At 37.0% G+C, this 14,594-nt stretch overlaps 1 protein-coding gene across 1 annotated transcript in view; it reads right to left on the bottom strand.

Moving 5' to 3' along the window:
- The window catches only part of Gclc (glutamate--cysteine ligase), a 27,218-nt gene extending 12,763 nt beyond the window's left edge, over positions 1 to 14,455 (bottom strand). Inside the window, exons 1-7 of the mRNA XM_074089148.1 lie at positions 13,932 to 14,455; positions 13,691 to 13,802; positions 5,457 to 5,640; positions 4,303 to 4,475; positions 3,724 to 3,923; positions 2,518 to 2,714; positions 1,194 to 1,365 (exon numbers count right to left, since the gene is read on the bottom strand). Coding sequence (XP_073945249.1) covers positions 1,194 to 1,365; positions 2,518 to 2,714; positions 3,724 to 3,923; positions 4,303 to 4,475; positions 5,457 to 5,640; positions 13,691 to 13,802; positions 13,932 to 14,183 — 1,290 coding nt within the window. The 5' untranslated portion in view covers positions 14,184 to 14,455. The remainder of the gene's footprint in view (positions 1 to 1,193; positions 1,366 to 2,517; positions 2,715 to 3,723; positions 3,924 to 4,302; positions 4,476 to 5,456; positions 5,641 to 13,690; positions 13,803 to 13,931) is intronic.
- Positions 14,456 to 14,594: the final 139 nt, after the last annotated feature.

The following is a 14,594-nucleotide window of genomic DNA, read 5'->3' on the forward strand; positions in this document are numbered from 1 at the left end:
TTACACATTACATCCGATATCCAAAATATATATTTGGTAAAAAGAGCAAATCCTTCAAATATCGAATTATTTTTAAGACTGAATGAAGGTGAAATGAAAATAAATGTACTAGTTTCATAATTACCACAACTCAAAAATACCTTTACATGGCCCAAAGAACAAAATGATTATTGTAAAATTTGGACTGGGTAGGTACTAAATTTTTGATCATATTTGTGATAAAAATAGTAACAAGATAAAATTGGATGAAATACAAGATGATAATTAATTTAGTTATTCATAGCTATATTTCTGAATAACAGTGATTTTTAAATTTAGTCATTTTTTCATAGTACGAGTTTTAGGTATTAATCTTGAGACATTTTTGTATCAAGTTAATTTGAATTACACACGGATAAAAAGGATGTTTTACTCAGATTAAGACAAATACCCATGGTCAAGACAATAATATACCGTATATAGCTGGACGCCATATTGAATTGGATGAAGACAAATATTGTCTTGGATTTAAACAATATTCCTGAGACTATGAATATTCTTGGTCGCAGTGGTGCAGTCGTGTCAAGAATACGGTGTTTTAAGAAGTAGGTGCAAGTCAAGTCTAATTATAGACATTTTGAAACTAATCTGTTTTGCAGCGTACTAGGAACGACTTATGACATTTGGTTGTAGGTATGTAGCAAACCGGTAACGAAAATTAATTCTATGAGTGGTACATCCTTGACCTGGCCGACCGTCCCTGACGGGCCACCTGGTAGGTGAACATATAGTTCGTCAAATAGGAGTGTCGGATTTATAATATAACGTAATGCTGCTACGTGATCGGTGCTTCTGTACTATAGGGCCTAAAGGATATAAAAGTTAATAACAACTTTTTAATGTCGCAGGGCATCTATGATACACTTTCTATGAATCGCAGACGGTATAGGTACGCCATTGACTTACTTGTCTAATAAAATTCAGTGGCCAAAAAAAACCTTGGTAGCCTTGTGGTTCGACTCGCGACTCGAGTGTTTCCGAATTTACATACGATTAATTACTTAATATTACCGTGACCTTGGTAAAGTAAAACATCGCGTGGACACCTGTTGTGTGAAGTTCCCGATACTCGGGTGGGAACTACAGCCAAAGTCCTCTCATTCTTATGGAAGCCTGGTGCCGACCACGAGATGATATGGACAGTGAAAACTAACCTCGAAGTGGTCGGTATCGTTCTTGTCGTCTTGGTTGACCTTTTCGGAGAAGAGCGAGACGGTGTCGCGGATGAAGAGGTGCGCCACGTGCATGGCCAGCGGGTGGTCTATGCCGCCCTCGCGCAGCCGCCGGTAGATCGCCGCGTCGTGCACGATCGCTATGTCGTTGTACCTGACAAACACATACTTTACTAGGCCGAATAACGTATGCCATGACAGCCATATTCACATGTAAAAGTCCATTTGTTACTGTCGCGATAAAACTTCACAACTGATTTGGGTAGAATTTGGTGTGTAGACAGGATTTCGGACATCGACATGTACGAATGTGCAATCCCGAATTCTCAACTGCTAAGTAAATGAAGACCACGATGTAATTTTTCATTACACTTGCTCGTTAACAGTATCGTAACATGCAGGCTACCTTGGTTGCAACCCTCCAAATAAAACCCTCGACCTTAATGTGCTTGTCATGAAACCCGTGGTCGGTAAATGAGTCATTTCCCGTACTAATTTTCTTGTCATCAAGCCCAAGGTCGGTAAATGAGTTTGATACTGCATGGCGTACTGTTCGTGCTGGCGAGCTGGTCGGGCACATGCTGCGGAAGGGGGGGGGGGGCGGCACGGAGCTGGCGCTGCCAAGGGCGTAGTCAGCGTAATTCCTTATTTACCTTTCTGTAAAGTTAACGGTTGAGATTTCGGGATTTTATCCTAATACCCTGGGAATTTTCCCATCAAAGGAGCCTATGAGTTATTCCTGATGATCCAGTTAACTACGTACCAAATTTAACCTAAGTCCGCCTAGCTGTCTTAGCGTAAATAAATACACACGTATATATCCGTGCGCGCACACACACACACGTATATATCCAAATATTTCACATTTTAATTTTGCTCTACCTTTTCAATAAGGTTTAGTGAGCGACTTCCAAGCATTTTAATGAGGTTAGCCACCCACCTAAGAAAATGTAGTATAAAATAAAAGAGTATTGTTTTCTATTTTTATTTTTATCTGTAAATTTGTTAATATGTCTGCCATTGTTTATAATTGAATTATTCCAGTCGTTCGACTTTTCGATCTCTCAAGTACGATTTAGGTTTAGTTAATAACTAAAGTAGATCTATCAAGCATTTATAATCAAGTCGACAGTAAAAGTATGGGCATAATATTTTTTAGGCGCAGACGACGCGCACGCGCTTCAAATTAGATTCAGTTACAGTTAGTTTTGTAGTAGAGTAGCTTTGAGAATTTTCGGCACCGTAAACGCTCGTCGTCTGCGCCTAAGGGCTTATGCACAGGCGTCGTCGCTATGTGATTACTAACTTTTCGTGTTCCGGCGAGAGGTAGGAGTCAATGGAGTCGTATCGGGACTTGTGTATGCGGAACTTGTTGTTGGAGAGCGAGGAGAGGCCGCGCTCCTCGCGCGTGCGGTCGTCCACCGACGCGGCGATCACGTTCCAGCGGCAGTCCACGTCGGTCACGAAGCCGCGGTAGATCGGGGATGCCGCCGACAGCGCCAGCTGAGCCCACGCAACGTTATTGTCAATAATGTTTCTTACTTCAACAAACTTTTGCATGCTTAGTAAGTACGGACACGGGACACATGGGTGCAAACCTATTGGGCTATTAGAGAGTGGCGCTAAAGAGTCAAAATCCAATATGTTCCACTTTATTAATCTTTTATATTAGACTAGCATTTGCCCGCGGCTCCGCCCGCGTGGTATTCGGTTATCGCGCGCTGTTCCCTTGGGAACTGTGCATTTTTCCGGGATAAAAAGTAGCCTATGTCACTCTCGGGCCCATAATCTATCTCTATGCCAAAAATCACGTCGATCCGTCGCTCCATTACGGCGTGAAAGACGGACAAACACACAAACATACAAATACACTTTCGCATTTATAATATTAGTATGGATAGTTACTTCATTGTGGTGGTCATTTTTTGTAATACGGGTTTGAAGAACTCTTCAAACCAAAAATATATAATATTCTTTAGAAGGCAAACCAGAGGGTGATCAGAGACGATACTAATACGACATTATCGAACCAACTGCATTGTGACCCACTGTGGTAACTTTTCACAGAAAAAGTCACAGTGAGGTCGCATTGCATGACGAATACGGTATTTGACTATTTTGTATATGTTTTATAAATTAAAACTTCACAATGCCTGTTATCGAATAGAGAAACAATTTTTAAGCTACCTTTACGAATAATAAAGTTATATAGGTTTGAAATTCAAGATTAGACAGAGAAAGACATACTGGCATGTGAAGTCACACGCCAGTACCGCCATACTTGCTGCATAGAGAAAAGCGTTTGAGAAAGAGACAGGTATACAGATTTTTAATAAATCACTAGAAATCCAATTTCCAACAGATTTAAATTTTCTCTTCGCTAAACACTATTTGTATATCAAAATAATATTAAGATATGGCAAATTATGGAGTTGTCAAATACCGTATTCATTTTGAAACTAACTGTGAGAACATTCTACTGTGGATCAGGAATCAAATGGTTCGGTAGTACCATGATAGGGCAGAGTGGTGCGAGCTGGTCGTACAGCGTGCGCGCCTCGACGATGCAGCACGCCTGGAAGGTGAGCTGCAGGCAGCAGCAGCCCATGCCGAAGCCCATGGCGTCCATGTACACGCAGTCGGGCCGCGCCGCGTCTGGTTCCAGCTCATACGAGTTGTCTACGGGGATTTTCGTGTTCTCATCCCGGAATACTAACCAACAAAATATGACATGTCATATTCAAATTCATTTATTTCCTCAATAATACGTACGAGAAGGTCTTATATGAAGTCATGGTTTCAGTATTAGTCAAAAGACTGGACATGCAAATAGTAACTGGCAAAGAGTATAAAGTGATTACTACGAGTACTTGGCACTTTTCTTATGCGCTGGTTTTTTAATACTGACTAATTAATGATTGAGTCTCTTTGGCGACGGAAAGTCTTCGAGCATAAGTGTCCAGCAAGCGCACCCGTCTCTAAGTCCTTCCCTGGCCGTTAAAGTTTCGTACCAGATATCTAGCCTACTGTGCTGTGCTGTGTGCCTACGACTGAGACAAAGTTATCGCCGACCAGATAAGTTATTACTTACTTGGTATGTTGATTGCTACTTTTTCGCCACGTCTTTGTCTTATGTTTGCAGTCAAAGTTTGGAATCGTGGATGCCCGGGGAAGACGGCTTCATCGGGGAAAAAAAGGGACTTCGTAACTTTTCCGTTCGGATTCGGAGGAAACGGAGGGCTGGTAAAGTTCGGACAACCTAATCTGTACAAAAAAAATCAGGTATATACTGTGTCTATTCCATGCTTCCGTCAACTTCGACAGACGGCTCAGTTCATTGATAGAATTATATTTATGCCTTAATGAAAAACAAAACTTAAAAAAAGCTAATTGAAATACATACCTAATATAACTTCACAGTCATTGTTAAAAGTAAAATTCACAAACTTGACGAGTCACATCGAGCGACGTGACGCATATGAGCATCGAAAAGCCTCACTTTTGCTAATATTAAACTAAAAACGCTTCAGTAACGGACTTTAAAAAAAACATGAATATAGCTCTTGTACACTGTTTACAGCACAGTATAAACTGTCATAAACATTATTCTTGATAATTTTTTTAACAGTGGCCTACCACTAGTGACTTCATTAGGCCTGTAGAATGTGCCCTTAAAAGTTAACAAAAATCAAAAATAAAACAATAAATTAAAAAAATCAAAACCCGACTGCGTTAAAAAATACTAAACTTCAACAGTCATTTGAATGGGTCCCGACTGTTGAAGTTTAAGTTATCTACTTAACAGAGTTCTAGACCACGTCTTGTTTTCTTCTTTTTTGTATTTTTTAACGCAGTCGGGTTTGATTTTTTTTAAATTTATTGTTTTATCTCATACTTTTTTGATATTTCTGTGAAAACGGTAAATAAAAACACATGACTTGTATATATTTTTGTTATCTGTTTTTAAATCTCTTCATTTTGATACCCTTCTCGATCGATTTAAATAAAAATTTAAAAAATCCGCCATTTAATTTTTTTAAGAATTCCATGTACCCAGTGTCACTCGCGTCATTAAGACGAATTCAATGACGTATCATTTATCAAAATCGGTTTAGCCGTTGAGTAGTTATGAGAGGACAAAGGAATAGACATACATACATACATACGGGTCAAACACATAACCCTCCTTCTTCGCAGTCGAGTAATAATAATCAAATTATCGTAATGTGTATCTTTAAAAAGTACCTGGGAAAGTTAGTGATGCTCATTATAACTTCACCGTCCTTAAGCAGGCTGCTGGCCTCAGCCCGCCGGTTCTGCATGTTGGCTTCCACGATGTTGAAGTGCGCCAGCAGTCCACCGTACGGCTTCCCAGGCGTGCCCTCTACCATATAAGCGCCATATTCGGGCCGCCATAAAGATTTTACATCTGAAAACAATATTTATCAGTTTTTCAATTCAACACTAAACCTTAAACGCTATGAAAAAGTATGCCAGGCAGTTTTGTAATAAAAATACAAGATTGATTTCATTGTTTTTCTGCTGCTGGTATTATTAATAATGCTCACGTAATTGTTCTTGAGCTGCCCATTACATTACGTCAAATTATATAACTGTGTAGTAAATGTAATTTAAGAAGCAGTTACATATCCCATTGAATAAATTATAATTATAACATGTATTCATCGCAAAAGGTCAAACACAATAGGTACAGCCAATCAATTTTTATGAAGAGTATCGACAGTCAAACCAGGTAAACAGCGTTTAAAAACCGCATGAATAACTTAGCGGAGAAGGAATGCGCGAAACAGGATGTGGAAAGGGAAAACAAGTTACCTCCTACCGGCTGATGAATTCGTAAAACCAAAAATACTTAGGCAAATATATCATTACATACTATAAAACAAAGTTACTTCCTATGATCTGTCCCTCTGTCGTAAGTATGTACAGTCCATTCAGGATAACATTGGACTCTAGAAGGTCACAGAAGAAGGGGTTCTAAACATTTTTTGTGAAGTCGTAATAATAATGATGATGATGATGAATAAAAGAAGTAATTAGATGAAGTCACAATTTTGTTTACTTTGTGAGTAGGTTAATACGTAATGCACTTACAAAATAACACAATATTAATACGTAATTTGCTACATAATATTAATTCGATTTATATTTATACATAGTTTAATAACTGTGTTTCGAGGACTCATCCGCTCTCAATTCCTGTTTAAAAATATTCTACTCGTGGTAACTGCTATGAAGTTCAAGCTTTTTTCCATTCCAAATTTCATTGAATTTGATGTAGTGCTTTAGTTGTGAAAAGTTAATTATTCGTATATGATTAAAGGTCGTCACATTTTGATACAAACTGGCGATTAAAAACTATAAATAATGTACACAATATTTCTTGAGTTAACAATATTATAAACGTTCTGTTTCTTGCAGAATGTTCTTTACCTCTGCCTCTTTAGGTATTTTATAGGAAGACGTTTATGTTTTCAACAAAAGAGAAAAAGCTTTTTTATTGTTTTTAAATTATGATATGAAAAATAGCAAAGTTAATTTTACTAATACTAATTATAATTGCGAAAGTTTGTAAGTCTGTATGTTTGTTTGTTATCTACCTCTTCACGTCTTAACCGCAGAACCGATTTAGGTTAAATTCGGTATACCGATAGTACAAATCCCGGGAAAGGTCATAGAATAGTTTTTATCCCGGAAAATTGCATAGTTCCCGCGGGTTAGCAATAAACGAATTCTACTTGAACGGAGTCGCGGGCAACAGTTAGTTAATGAATAATTGAAACTAATATTGACGTCTTCGATATTTTAATTAGAATTTAGTTTAGACCGTACTTATACTAAAAAAATGCAATTTATTAAATGACTTTCTAAAGCGTGTACTATAAAGAGCCTAAATTCCTTCTGTCCATTCCTTTATTGAATAGACTGTAGGTACGCTGAAATCTTTAAAAAGGTGCAAATTTGAATCCCATTTTCATTATCAATAAAGAGCAGTGGTTACCAGACTGCGGTCCGTGGTCCGTGGACCACCACACCACCAGTCGTATTGGGTGGGTGTGGTTTGAACAGCGCGCCTCAGAGAAAAGCGAACGACCGACATTAGGTACAGTTTCTTTTTAACCTTTTGGTTCCAACTAATAACAATGAATCAAAAAAGGCCCCTAGTTGAGAAAAATTTGGTAACCAACCACTGATATGAGATTAACTAATTGACGTGATATGAGAGTAACTATAATGACGCGCCCCGGCTCCGCTCCGCGCGGGTGCAGTTTTGGCGGGTGTGAAATAATGTGAAGTCACAGCCTTGGATTATTGAAAGAGTTTCTTAATTGTTCCCCTCTTTTTCTAATAATCGTACCTACCCGTGCAAAGCCAGCGCGGGTTGCTAGTTCTAGATATTCTAATAAGTAGCTACCTTGCTTAACCGTAACCCACAAAAAAATCTTCTCTTAAAAAACTTCGTTAAAAATAGTTGAAATAATTTCAATGTGATTTCAATGCATTAACTATATCAATAAGTACATACCAACGGCAATGAAAAGTAGTAGGTAAGTGTCTTTATCTACGATGTGCTGTGCCAACATTACGTAATTTGCTTTTATCACAAGAAAAAAAGCTCAGAGAGCATCTAAATGCTGGCTAACATTAGCAAGTTGGAGGGAGAATATATGAATCAATAAAATTGCATACTTATTCATTTATTAACTTCATAAAGATAATTTACTGCAGAATATAGGTATAATTAATTGGCCTTATAGAAGACCGGTCAAGTCAACTCAAGTCAGTATTTTCTTTTAACTGACGCATTCAAGGTTAGAGTACTTGAAATTCCTTACACAAATGATGTATTCTTTATACGTCTAACAATAGCGCCATGGAGATCTAATCTTTTTTTTATACATCGGAGTAGGTAAGTAATATGGTTCAAACTATATTTCTATATTCATACGACTGCTCAAAGAAAAAGAATGTATTGTTTTCCAGGTCTATGTATGTATGTAATTATTATCTACAGTTATTAAAGACCTGTGAAAATTTTTCCCTACGACCAAAATGCTCAAAACTTACGTCTGAGCTGAACAAAAGAAAGACAATTGGCAATTATGCCGTCAAACTGAAAATAATGAAAGTTTATGCAACATGAAATTTGAGATTTCCTCATAACAAGCCCTGGTTATGTATCCTGTTCGCTCCATTTATGAATCACATACATCGGTTAAGCAAGAACTACAATAGTTATTATTTAATCATTTAGAACATTATTAGTACTTAATGCAATGGTATACCAGGTATATCCATAGGTATGAATTTTAGGAAAAAATGAATTTTTTTAAAGCATACTTAGCTCTTCGTTCCTGAAGATCCTTTACCTATTTACAAGATTTGTTACTGTATTTGTATATTATTATGGATTACGAACGTGAACGTATCGCCGCTTTGCACTGATATTTTGATACTGACAGAGAACGGCCAGTTATTTTTCTTAAAAATACCTACACGAGTCCTTCTAGTTATTTTGAAGATGACTGTTAAAAGTAATACGATAAATATACACATACTTACAGGACCTTGCAACAATGAATAGAAATACTTTGATATTTTATCATTCTTATCACGGACGTTACGGTCAGCTATTTAGTGTGTGTAGAAGCACTAATTACCTAGTTTCTAGGGATCCATACGGATAAGTATAAATTGTACAAATCTAAAAATAATTTATAACCGCGTAACGGAGTATCTTGTCGATATTTCTAATCTAATCCATAGAGAAGCAAATCGTGTATAATTTTATTTCACGGATCTCTCGGTCTCGGAAACGACTCTAACGATTTAGATGAAATTTGCTGTGGGCTTTTGGGGGGGGGTAAACAATCGATCTAGCTTAATCTTATCTCTGAGCTAACGCGTTTTTCGAGTTATAGAAGGAGCGAATCGCGGTCGCGCAATTAGGTGCATTAATAAAAATATAAATTAAGCACTCCTAATGAGGTATTAGGAGGTGGACCTTCAAAGCAAAGTTATTACATCGTACCAAAAGCCATTTCATGTTGGCTTCGGTCCCATAAATACCTTTTAATAGACCAGAGTCGCCATATGCCCTTGATCGGAAATTCGTACCAATAATAATAAATTTTAATTTCTGGTTAAGATGACCACGTCTCACAACAGTGGTTGTAATAATGCTCGGAATCTTAAAAGTTCAGAAAATAAACAACATTGGGTTAATTAATATTGCCTTGCTTTTTTCGTTTGTGAAATGTAAAGATTTATAGCAAAATGATGTAGAAATAGCCTCCTTCGCATTGCAGCAAAATGATGTAGAAATAGGTACATCTTATTATGAATTAAGTTTCGGTGTGATCGATTGCCATGGCCAGGTTTTAAACACGGCTCTGTATAAAATGTTTGGGTCACATATCAGCAAAAACCCATACTTACTACTTAGCTACAAATACAAATGTAGTGTTTGATAACTTTATAAGGTAAAGCGCTGATAGCACCTAACTATATAGATAACAAGGATTGCTTATGTGTGTCACGAATACGATAGCTACATTTAATTAAAGATTCACACACACTTTATAAGTAGGTATACGTACAATAAATGTGCTTCAAAGGCAAGAGCGACCGGTGGAAGCTGTTTAAAGCTAAAAACTACGCTTTTTCTAGTGAAACATAAAGCAGTCTTGAAACTAGGCAAGCCCCTATTGCACAAGAAATACTTTTTTTTCTCTCTACGTCATCCTTATCAATAATGCTAGTGACTGGCCATGACGGCGCAAGTTTTAACGTTTATCTTACTTGATTCATTTGTACAAAATCGCTGAGTCATTGCATGTTCTTTTTAAAAACTATATCTGTTTCCCCGAACATACCAACAATTAATAACGTTGTTCGTGTGTTCGTGGAAACACATAGTCTTTTAGAGTTCTGTAATGTTTTGTGGTGCATGAGTGAAAAGGACGAACAGGCGTAATTTTCGCCCGGGCGTTTATGTAGATTTTTATAAAATTTGTAGAATTATCCGTAATCATTGATTAGAATCGTAATAAATAAATGAATAGAAACCGGTCATGGTGACGAGTCTGATACGATCGAGTCCATTTTTATTAGAATTCCGTAGATCAGAAAGAAAATCAGAATCCTTCAAGAATCACATGTCTGTCTGTCACAATCACAACCTGAAGCTACTAAACCGATTAAGTTTCAATTTAATATATATTTACTTATGCACTTCTGGTAACATTTCGTGTGCTCTGCCGCCCCATTTGGGAATACAGAGTTAATGTTTGTGTGTGTGTGTGTGTGTGTGTGTGTGTGTGTGTGTGTGTGTGTGTGTGTGTGTGTGTGTGTGTGTGTGTGTGTGTGTGTGTGTGTGTGTGTGTGTGTGTGTGTGCGTGCGTGCGTGCGTGTGTGTGTGTGCGCGCGCGCGCGTGCGTGTGTGTGTGTGTGTGCGCGCGTGCGTGTGTGTGTGTACGTGTGTGCCAAAAATATGTTTTAATAGGTAAATACGTACGTCATTTATTTATGTTGTCATAAGTGTCCAAAATTTTTTTTTCGTTGTTCTAAGATAAACAAATAAATCTCCTAATACTATGAACTCACATGGAACTCTCAGTGCGCAAATCAGATTCCCACTTAAAAGGTTTTTTTAAATGTCTGCAGTTGGGTAAAAAATCTACATTGTGCATCTTGCAAAGGAGCTATCCATATAGAACACAATCACACCAATTTTAATCACTTTTACCCTGTACATAAATTAAGTTTTATCTGAGTGTGAGAAAGGGGAAGTGGGCTCTATAGAAATTTGCGAAAAGAGACTAGAGGAAAGTAGGGATGTTGAAGGAACGGGTTGGAAGCAAAGTATTGCGTCTCTGGACAAAGACTGGACGGCAGAGCCGAATTAAGATAATTTGACGCCCTAAGCAATTCACTCTTGTGGCACGCCCCCCCCCCCATCAGTAGCCGTAACCAGTTTTACCTTTTATGGGCTAGCAATTTTTTTCATGCTGTTTATCTGCAAAAAGCCGTGGTGGCCTAGTGGTTTGATCTATCGTCTCTCAAACAAAGGGTCGTGGGTTCAAACCACGGCTCGCCCTTCTGTTTTTCAAAAATTCATGTGCGGAATTACCTTTGAAATTTACCACGAACTTTGCGGTGAAGGAAAACATCGTGAGGAAACCTGCACAAACCTGCGAAGCAATTCAATGGTGCGTGTGAAGTTCCCAATCCGTACTGGGCCCGCGTGGGAACTATGGCCCAAGCCCTCTTGTTCTGAGAGGAGGCCTGTGCCCAGCAGTGGGACGTATATAGGCTGGTATGATGATGTTTATAATGCCCCCCCAAGACATGATACCCTAAGCAATTGCTTAATTTGCTTATGGGCTAATCCGGCACTGCTGGACGGTTTAGATTAAATTTAACACACACATAGTTTATAATACTGGATTAACGCGTAATACTTGTTTCGATGGATCGGAATGCACGCATGTAAGATCCTGAAATCTCAACTGAGGTCAAGAGACATGGAATTTTGCTCACTGTGGTCTTCATACAATTCAAATAAGGACCACATGACCACAGTGTGAATTTTGAGAATTCTCTCCAAAATTTATTAAATGCAACTGCCAGATTTAAGGGCTCATTCAAGTGAAGACGCGTAAATGTATTTGGGTTGATCAACTTTTTCTTGTCACTCGTTATTATAGTTCCTTGGTCCTATGGTTATAGGTCCTGGGTCACTCTTTAAACTGTAAGTTTATAGGTTTAAAAATCGCCAAACATGCATTTTTGTGGTAGTTTTAAGCCCCTTCTATAATTGGTCATCTTATAAGCATGTTAGTATAATGTGACTCAGGACACAACATTTCTTCTATTAAAATGTACTACTTTTACACAACAGACAGACAGAATAACAACAAGAAATAGTTGATCCACCCATTTAGATTAATGAACATTTAATTACTTAATTAATGCTTCTGTTTTTAAACAAAAAAAAAATTTAGTGATTATTAAGACAAAATATGAACTATTAAGTTAAGCTAATGGAATAGTAGCAAGGAGTGCAATACTTTGCTTCTGGTTGCATGGAACACACCACTGCCACATCCTGAGAATGACATTTAGTAAAAATATACAATACATTTTAACTAAAACACTAACTTGAAAGGCCATGATAAGCTGTTTTAGCTAATTTGTGTTTTGTCTCAATGTTTTTCAAAAGTTTGTTCAGACTATACAAACATTTTAAGTAAATAAAGGACTTTAAATTATATATTTCATGATCATAACTTACATTCTATAAGGAATGCTCATATGCTCTTAGTATTCACAACTAAAAATATTAAGTTAAGAAAATAGTGTCTTATATATATTAATATCATTATTATTAGAGTTAAAGGGAATAAAAAAATTATGCATAAAAACAAACACCTAAACCTATATAAAGTACCTATGTATACCTATGTTAATAAGGTCGAGGTGATTTAGCAAAGATTTTAATTGAAACTATTCCAAATAATGCAGTGTGTTTTAGTGATTGATTCATTGGGTATTATTATTAGGTAGATTTTTTATCATCCATCACCTAAAAGTGAAGAGTGAAAATTAAATAGTTTTATGGAATAAAAATGAAGAGAAACATTTATGTAACTGAAAAACAGAATCACGTTAAACAGAATGTTTTGTTGCAGTAATAATCTGAAAAAGAGCTATTTAAGGGGCTACCCGATGTTTTCATCGATTATTGACAATTTTTGAATTGTATCTCCTACTTTTGCACTACAGATAGAATTATAAGTCAAAAGGCTATCGGTTCTCCAATCTTTTATCTCCATTGTAGTCTACCGGATTAAAAAAAAAAAAAATTAATTTTTTAAACATTGTCTGAAAAACACATTTTGTATCTCTATTGACATGAAAGATCTAACATATACCAAATCTACATATTTGGGTTTGTCTATGACGTCTCTAGAAACTGGTAGAGGGGTTTCATTTGAAACTAATTAACATAAAAGTTATGGCCAGAAAACCAGTTTTTTGGCCTAAAATTGTTCAACTTTGATGCCAAATATCTCGAAGACAATGAACTTTAAAGTAAATATGGGTTGTTAATATAATAAGCTACAAAAACATTAGAAAACTAAGGAATTCAGATCGAAGGTATGGGATCCCCTTAATGACAAACCTCATAAAATAGTGGCCCAGTTTTAACCTCCTAAGTCCTGACTTTTTTTACAATACATAGCTCTAAAGACTGAGCCACAAATTTTTAGTTTTGTAATTTTGGTAATTACTTAAATAAATTAAAAGTTTGTAGTTGATTGAAAATTGTACTCCACAGTACTTTCAGCAGTTATTTATTATGTTTGATTGGTACTTTATGAAGTATGTGAGGACTTATGAGGGTAATAATTAAATTAAATACTATACTTTTAATAAAAGCAAGCAATAATTACTCTGTGGATCTGCCTGCTCTTTTTCTTGTAGTTGTGGTAGTAACTCATCTGCCCGGAGGCTTACTGTAGCTCGTTGGTTTTCATCATCAAACTTAACAATTATGTATTCCACCTAAAAAATAAAATTACAGTGATTTCATGCTAAACAGCAAGTTCTGGACAAGTTAACACCAGATAATACTCAAACTAACTACTTAAAGACTCAAAAGTTTGTTCTGATCATATGAGTCGGATGGTGTACCTCGTCTCCCCATTTGAGCACGTCGCCGGTGCGCTCCCGCAACTTGCTGTAGAGTTGGATGAACTGCTCCACGCCGTGCTGGCGCACGTGCTCCGCCAGCGCCTTGGTCTCCTCCCAAGACAGCGGACTGCCTTCCGTGAGCAACCCCATACTGACCACTTGTGTTAAGCGAAAATTAACAGGCGGCAAGCAGGCACGGTTCAATACTTTAGAACCGAAACAAAACTTCCCAACTTTACAAACAATGTTCATAAAAATAATATAAATAACATACGAACGTTCGTAAAAACTTTGTGGATGCAATACTGAAACGAGTAAGTTTTAGTGAAACTATATAAACTTGACTATGATAAATTACTGCGTTACTTTTGATTTTAAGCCCGGTTTTATGTATGACATATAATCTAAACCGAAAACTCTCCGCATAGCTTTACCGAAAGAAAATGAGTGAACCGACTTGACTGATCGACAAGACAGACAACACATTTTATGTCAAACCAACCATATGACTCTCAGTATATAAAAAAGGTACTCTGTGCATATGACTCAGTCAAATCCTCACTTTTCGCTCAGAACGTGACGTCATGTTTCAATTTAAGCTATTTTCAAACGTCCTAACCATCCAACCACAAGGAATAAATATTACGTTTATTGTAAAATGTA

The sequence above is a fragment of the Choristoneura fumiferana genome, chromosome Z (genome assembly GCF_025370935.1).
Source record: "Choristoneura fumiferana chromosome Z, NRCan_CFum_1, whole genome shotgun sequence".
Taxonomy (NCBI): domain Eukaryota; kingdom Metazoa; phylum Arthropoda; class Insecta; order Lepidoptera; family Tortricidae; genus Choristoneura; species Choristoneura fumiferana.